At 27.3% G+C, this 7,559-nt stretch overlaps 1 protein-coding gene and 1 pseudogene across 1 annotated transcript; both read left to right on the forward strand.

Annotated features, from left to right (window-relative positions):
* Positions 1-1,250: 1,250 nt before the first annotated feature.
* Positions 1,251-2,807, forward strand: LOC108755624 (annotated as a pseudogene).
* A 1,063-nt stretch (positions 2,808-3,870) lies between these two features.
* Positions 3,871-7,315, forward strand: LOC108755661 (vanin-like protein 2). The gene is made up of 8 exons (XM_018498797.1): positions 3,871-3,941; positions 5,078-5,158; positions 5,286-5,420; positions 5,535-5,681; positions 5,775-5,935; positions 6,022-6,236; positions 6,328-6,432; positions 6,516-7,315. The coding sequence occupies exons 2-8, from the start codon at positions 5,099-5,101 to the stop codon at positions 7,313-7,315; spliced, it is 1,623 nt and encodes a 540-aa protein (XP_018354299.1). The 5' UTR covers positions 3,871-3,941; positions 5,078-5,098.
* Positions 7,316-7,559: the final 244 nt, after the last annotated feature.

Raw genomic sequence — 7,559 nt, forward strand, 5'->3', positions numbered from 1 at the left:
ATGTTATAATTTCGAAATTGTTTATATGTCATAAATTGTACACTTATGTGTCATAATATATATATTTATATCAATGTATACTGTATAAATCGTATTCATATATCATTGCCAATTGTCAGTACAGTATAATATACCGGGAACTATATTAGATTTTCAATACTGACAATCAATTGGCAGTAATGTACGACCATAGTTGCTTGTTTGACAATTAAAGTGAGAAAAAATAAAATTTCTACGGAACTTCAGACATTACTTATATTGTCAAATATTCTACAGCGATATAACAATAAATATATTTAAATAAGTGTTATTATTAAAAATGTTTTGTTCAAGGAAATACATATTCAGTGTTTTTATTGCGAATTACGATAAATGCCTCTCATCCTTGTTACAGTTATACCAAGTTAACTGTAAGTATTTATATGGAAAGTAAAATCTGTTACATAGTTTATCTCGGGAAAGATTTGAGATATACTGAAATGTAAATAATATTACTAAATTATATTCAAAAAAACCTTAATATTTCGATAAGAGATGTACAATAGCGTCTCTTTCAAAATAGAATTTTTGACTTTCTATATGCACTTGAGAAAAGACAAATCATGTCTATCAATTAATTAATCTTAATTAATTTATTATTTATAAATTATAATTTACAAATTGCGTTCCACTTACACGACACTCGTGAAATTATTTTATCTTTATCGTTTATCAAACAAGGATAAACGATGCTCGCGAGCGTGCGAGCGTTAAATAGAACGCAGCTAGTTTAAAATCAGTCACATACAGTAAATCAACAATTAATGATTTCACAATGATATTTACAAATCATGATAGAATGCTGATAAATAGTAATCAGTAAAGTAATCAATAAAGAACAACGTGATAATTAGTTTTATCAATCTTTCATGAATAATAATGTATATAATTTACTCCTTGTATATAATTACTTTCATATTATTTTGAATCAGACTTTAAGAAATTGCGCAGATATTCCTAGTGATTTACTAAGACCCAATTTTGATGAATATTGACGAGAATCTTTGAAGGATCCCAAAACGATAAACCTTGATGAACGAAGAGAGTTAAGAAGCATGTGCTTTTTTGGTAATATTTCTAAAAAATTTTATCATATCTTTCCTGTATCATTGATATTTTATATCATCAAATATGAAAACTCTTCTATGAAAACAATAAATATTTCTGTAGAATCTTCAGTTAACTCAGATATATATATATAATTAAATACAATGTTATCAATTGCTAGTGTTGCCGGATTATACGGTTTTAAAGCTCACTTACTGCATTATGTGTTGTTTTGGATGCCTACACGAGATCTCTTGGCACAGGCTCAATTAGAAGTGAAATTAAATGGTATACAGGAGGGAAAAGTGTTAGTCGTTAAGTGGCGTAAAAAACCTATTTTTATTTACCATCGGTAAGAAAATTAATAAAAAAAAACCTAACAATTAGCTTTAAAACAATAAAAAAGCGGAGTTAAACGAATGCACATCAAGCTAACGAGAAATGACCATCAATTAAATAATATCGAAATTATCACATATAAAATAATAGTAATGAGTGAATAGAAACATTAAGAGATATTTTTTAAAAATCTTTATAAAATTTAAAATATAAAAAATTCTTATAAAATCTATTTAAAATTTTTTATTTTAAATTGATAAAGGTTTAAAAAAAAATATGTCTTAAGGTTTCTGCACATGTTTGCTCATCACTTTCCTACTATCTCAAATTGTAACATCTCAAGCGATAAAATAAAAAATAAACATTGTTCATGCATGAATATGTATAAATATAAATAAACATACATAAATATTCATAAACATGTATAATCATATATGAAATATGTCCATACATATTCATACATCTCTCTTTCTTTTGTAAAATTACTTTTTAATGAATAAATAAAAAAAAATATTAATAGTAATATGAAAACATTGAAAATAATTAAAAGAGTAATTTTCATGTTATTTGTTTTAGAAAAAAATTAAGTTTGAAGAAATGTAAAAAAAGTACTTATGTATAATTATATCTAAAATTATGCATAATTGTGTATAAACAATTTTTTTTTACATTTTTTGAAACTTGTTTTTTTCTAAAACGAACAATGCGATAATTATCTTATCTTTAATTATTTTCAATGTTTTCACATTACTATCATTATTTTTATTACGCTAATTTTACAAAAGACTAATAAATCTATGAACATGTATGAACATATTTCGTATATGATTATACATGTTTATGTATATTTATACATATTCATTTTTTACCGGAAAATATAGAGGAGGATCGCCAATGCCATATCATACCACTTTGTTTTTAGAGTTTAAACTATATCTCTTAAATAAGAGCTAAAAATAAAGCTTTAAAAACATAAACGCAAACTAAAAAGTGTCTTCTATTTTGCATGAAAAATAAACATATATATAGAAATAAGTTCTTTAAATAAAATTCTGTGAAAGCGAATTTCTACCGATATTTGATAGATAATAAATATCGGATTATTGGCAGAACTAATATTGCAGATCACAATCAATTATCGATGAGGAAAGAAGATCGGTGAACCTATCAGAACTACGCGATCCAGAAACGGACGACAGAGTTAAAAGACCGGAGTGGCTGGTTGTGATAGGTCTGTACACACTTGGGATGCATACCGATTCCAAACGCCGGATTATACCTGGCGATTTTTTCTGCGTTTGTCACAGCACACTATGATGCAGCCGACTGTATACGGAAGGGCCCAGCAATGGCCAATCTAGAGATACCTAAATATTCGTAGACGATAATAATATCATTATTAGGTGATGCGTCTCCGGATCGATACGTATCATAATGAATCCCCGTGAAAAATATAATTTACATACTACATAACAGTTTCGGTCCTTCTACTCGAATTTCGAGCAAATAATTATATGAATAAATGTATTATAATTTTATATTTCCAACGATACATTAAAATTAAAGCTCGATTCTAAAATAATGTCATAAGCCATCATAAATAATTTTTAAAAAAGAATATTGTAACATCACACACAAAAGACTATTTTATAAAATTACTTTTCTTTCTTCATTCTACAATGATTAAATCATTGTCGATCGATCAATCATTATATTGTTTTTGCATTTTTTGTGAATCTGATCTTATCTTATCAAGAATTATTTGTATATAAAGCGCTGTCAAATAAAAATACAAACATAAAAACATTACGGCAGAAGATATCTGTTATAAAAATTTCCACGACTTTTAACTCAGAAAAGATTTTATAGAGAATCAAATAAGAATTTAAAATATATAGTCTATCCATAATATTATTTATGCAATTAAACAAAATTTTATATCAGACGTGACAGAGAAATGTATTCAATGTATTTTTTCGAACTATAACTAATTAATGACCTATAGAATTTGAAATAACATTGTGAAGAAACATTCCTGGTGTAACCCTATGATAAGACAACGTATAAAAAAAAATGTAATTAACAATTATAATTGAAACTGATTCGCCATCAAGGCCATAAGTTGAAGCGAAATTTAAATGTGATATTTTAAGTGGTTAACTCTCTCATGTGGTCATATCTCGCAAACTCCTCCTATTAAACTTAAGTACAAAAAAAACAGCAATAGCGCGTTAACCTATGGACTTTTGGAGTTCGTGAATATGCAAAATAGTATGCGCGACAAAATCTAATTCCGATCTAATTGCTGCTGTTCGTTTGAAAACGCTTCGAGGAAAAAAACTGAACCACCGGCCGCGCTGACGATCGCAACAGGATCGTGGAAAGGGAACTTAAAATATCAATTTCTCTATAGGTAACTTAAAGCGCGAATGTGCACCAGTAGTATTACGCTACGTACATGATAAGATCGCACGAAGAAGAAACTTGTCTGCAGTACATAAGTAATTTTACTCTAGGTAATTATATCAATTATTTTTTCAACACAGATTTATACCATTATATCACATATTGCTTCAACTCATTCTGTCTAATCTACTTTACAGTTTGTGTATATAATTTAGGATATTGTAGCTTTATCTTTTGAAAATTTGATCAGTAATGTTTTATAAGTACGCAATATTGGAAAAAAAAATTTTATTCAAATGTGAATACAGAAATGATTTATTAAATTTGTATTAACAAAATGTGATATTATTATGCTATTCTTATGTATTTTGACACTCTAAAATCAAATCCGATGTTCAAATTGCTTCATCATGTCATAACATTTCACAATATTGACGAAAAATAGCTCGATTTTTGAAATACGTAAGAATACCATTGTCTAATTTTCAGATTAAAAAAACATATTTTTATGTGTCTAAATTATATATAAAAATTAAAATGATCGTGGCATAACTTTTTCCAAAATTTTTTCAAGTTTTACTAGAATACGTAAGTACGCGTCATTTCAAGTCCCACGATTAGAGGATTACGTTTCTAATAATTAGCGGAAAATTACGCAGATAATATTGTCCGATAAAATTTCCAAGACCAGCATGAGTCATTTCTAATATATTTTTGCCTGCGGCAACATAAGTTTTGTAAAAAAGACGGCGTTAAAGGCACCGACAACAAGTTTTTTTCTAAATTTCATTTATGCCACATTAAAGTACAACTTTTAACTTTAAAATGCATTTTATTTTTATCCAAAATGTGTTTTTCTAGATATAGCATTTTTATTTAAAATGTTTTTTTTCCAAAAAATAGCAATTTAAAAATAGTTTTTTTCTCATGTAATTCATGAAAAAAGAATTTTGTTTCGTCTTAAATAATGCTTTATATTTTTGTACTTACATATCAATTCTTTTTTTGCCAAAATATAGATTCAGAATAAATACAAAATTCCTTTGTCTTTAAAAATTTAAAAAAAACTTACGTGCATACTTCTGAAGCTATTAAAAATTTATAATTTAAATTTTTATATATGATCTGTTTTCAAATTATAATTTTTTTATGTAAATTATTCATTATTTCTTATTATGTAATTATTTTTTAATAACTATTTATTTTTAAACTATTTATTTTTTAATAATCTTTTTTCTTTTTACAGACATAATTGAGATTATAAAATATGAATCAGAAGTGGATTATTGTTTATCTACTAGTAGCATGTGCACATCTATCGCATCAGGTAAACATAAGCAATTTTCATCTATTTAGCAGTGATATTTAGCAGTACATACATTTTTAGTATTATACTGTCCGATTTAAAACATCTTCGGTAAACTATTCTATAAATTCTACATATTTTATTACAGACATCAACACCAAACACAACAACTTATATAGCAGCTGTAGTAGAATATTCTCCAAAATATTCAATAAACAGCAACGAGACGTTGAAAATAAATTCTGATGAATATGTAGGATTTATTGAAATAGCTAATCTTTATGTAAGTTTTCTTTAAAAGAAAATAATTTCAAACAATTATATCGTCCAAGAATTAGTATAGTTTTTACAACATGTTGTATGTTACAAAAATTACTTAGGACATCTAAATTTTTAGGCTGTTGATATAATCGTTTTTCCTGAAGCTGGTTTGACAACAATGAATTTTCCGGAAAGAGAAAAACTGGAGGATTGGACAACTATTGTTCCTAATGCCTCATTTAATTATATACCTTGCTGTCAAGATATTTTTAAAGTTAGCGATGTATGTACCGATATATAGACCACACAATTTTTTATATAGCAAGAAACTAATGTAATATATTGAAATTATCTAAAAAGAATTTTGAAAGCACAGGCATTGAGAAAAATATCATGTGCTGCAAGAAGCAACAAAATCTATGTGGTAATCAATATCGCTGAGAAAGAACTTTGCTCTGATGAACCTTGCCCAAGAGACAAAATGTTCTATTACAACACCAACGTTGTATTTGATCGCACAGGAAAAATTATAGCCAGGTTAGAATATATCTAGTTATTCGTTATAATTACAGTTGCAATAAGACATCTCGCAGTTTTATACTTATGTAATTATAATTAAACAGATATCGTAAAACAAATCTTTCTAAAGAATACCAATTTAATGTGACAACAACACCAGAAGTAGTAAGTTTTGATACTGATTTTGGAGTCAAATTTGGAACTTTTACATGTTTTGATATATATTTTCGTAAACCCGCGTTACAATTAACAAGAGATCACCAAGTTACTGATTTTGTATACCCTACAGCATGGTTTTCTGAAGTACCATTCCTAACAGGTAAACAAAATATGGCAAAATTTTTTCTCCTTTCTCAAGATTTCATCAGAATATAAATGTATATGTGTACTAATATTATTAATTATTCTAGCTGTACAATTACAAGCAGGATGGTCGTTTGCTGAAAATGTAAATCTTTTAGCCTCAGGCTATAACAGACCTAGTTTTGGTAATGCTGGCAGTGGAATTTACTTAGGTATGTAAAATTACATGTTTTATATTTTGAATACTTTTCACAATTAAAATATCTCAAATATATATACAATACATTTCATGCAGGTCGTAGAGGAATTGGAAAGGCAATAATGCCTACAATTACGCGAAAGGAAATATTGATATTTAAAGTACCCAAAATAAATATAGAAACTCAATACACTGAAGATCCTTACGATCCTTTAAAGGATCAAAGTCAAAAAGTTTTATTATCTCACCATCAGAAGGAGCACGATGAATCACGGAAGAAATGGGAAAATAATATAATGATAGTCAATGATAAAATACGTTTGTTACATGATGATACTGATATCTTTGAAACGTTCCCTTTAGAAGAAAATATCACAAAAAATATCTGTCAAAATAACTTCTGCTGCGACTTTAGAATAGAAATTGCAAAAATAGACCCAAGTATAAAATACCGTTTAATGGTTTTTAACGGTCATCGTTCTATTCCAAATAATCTCGTTAATGATAATGTTGCCGTAAGTTCATGCAGTATAATTCAGTGCTTGAACAATTCAGTGTCATCATGCGGTTCCGTGCAAAAATCAGAAACAGTATTCAACACTATTTATATCACAGCAAAGTTCGACAATCCTAAAACCAATTTAATTATGCCATCTACGTTAAATCCAAATTTACTTCCGCTAAATAATGAAGATTGGAAGTTTAGTGTAGTTGATTTTTTCACTGAAAATGATCGACTACATGTTACTATATACTTAAATAACCCTATAGATAATTTAGTAACGTTTGGAATATATTCGAGGCTTTTTAATACAAACAGTGCAAATAGGACATCCTTTGATACCATTAATTATTTTGTAATGTTATTAGTGGCTTTGTTATTATCAAGAAATTGAACAATCAATTCAACTTACGACCAAATTTCTCAGTTTTGGGACAGAATCCCATTATAAGCTGTAAGAAAAGTACAATATTTGTGTATAATAAATTACAAGTACACTTCTCTACTTACAATGGGACTCTGTTCCAAGACTTATAAATTTGATCGTAAGGTAAACTGATATAGTAGTCAGCAATTTGTATAATACTAAATACTAAATATGTATTTATATTAATACTATATTTATATTAATACTATTT

Source organism: Trachymyrmex septentrionalis, unplaced genomic scaffold (genome assembly GCF_001594115.1).
Source record: "Trachymyrmex septentrionalis isolate Tsep2-gDNA-1 unplaced genomic scaffold, Tsep1.0 scaffold9, whole genome shotgun sequence".
NCBI classification, from domain to species: domain Eukaryota; kingdom Metazoa; phylum Arthropoda; class Insecta; order Hymenoptera; family Formicidae; genus Trachymyrmex; species Trachymyrmex septentrionalis.

Excerpts from the sequence above, each read along its gene's own strand:
- LOC108755661 (XM_018498797.1), top strand. The coding sequence starts at position 5,099 with ATGAATCAGAAGTGGATTATTGTTTATCTACTAGTAGCATGTGCACAT. Across the intron at positions 5,421-5,534 it reads TTGAAATAGCTAATCTTTAT|GCTGTTGATATAATCGTTTT; the intron begins GTAAGTTTTCTT and ends CTAAATTTTTAG. Across the intron at positions 5,936-6,021 it reads ACAGGAAAAATTATAGCCAG|ATATCGTAAAACAAATCTTT; the intron begins GTTAGAATATAT and ends ATAATTAAACAG.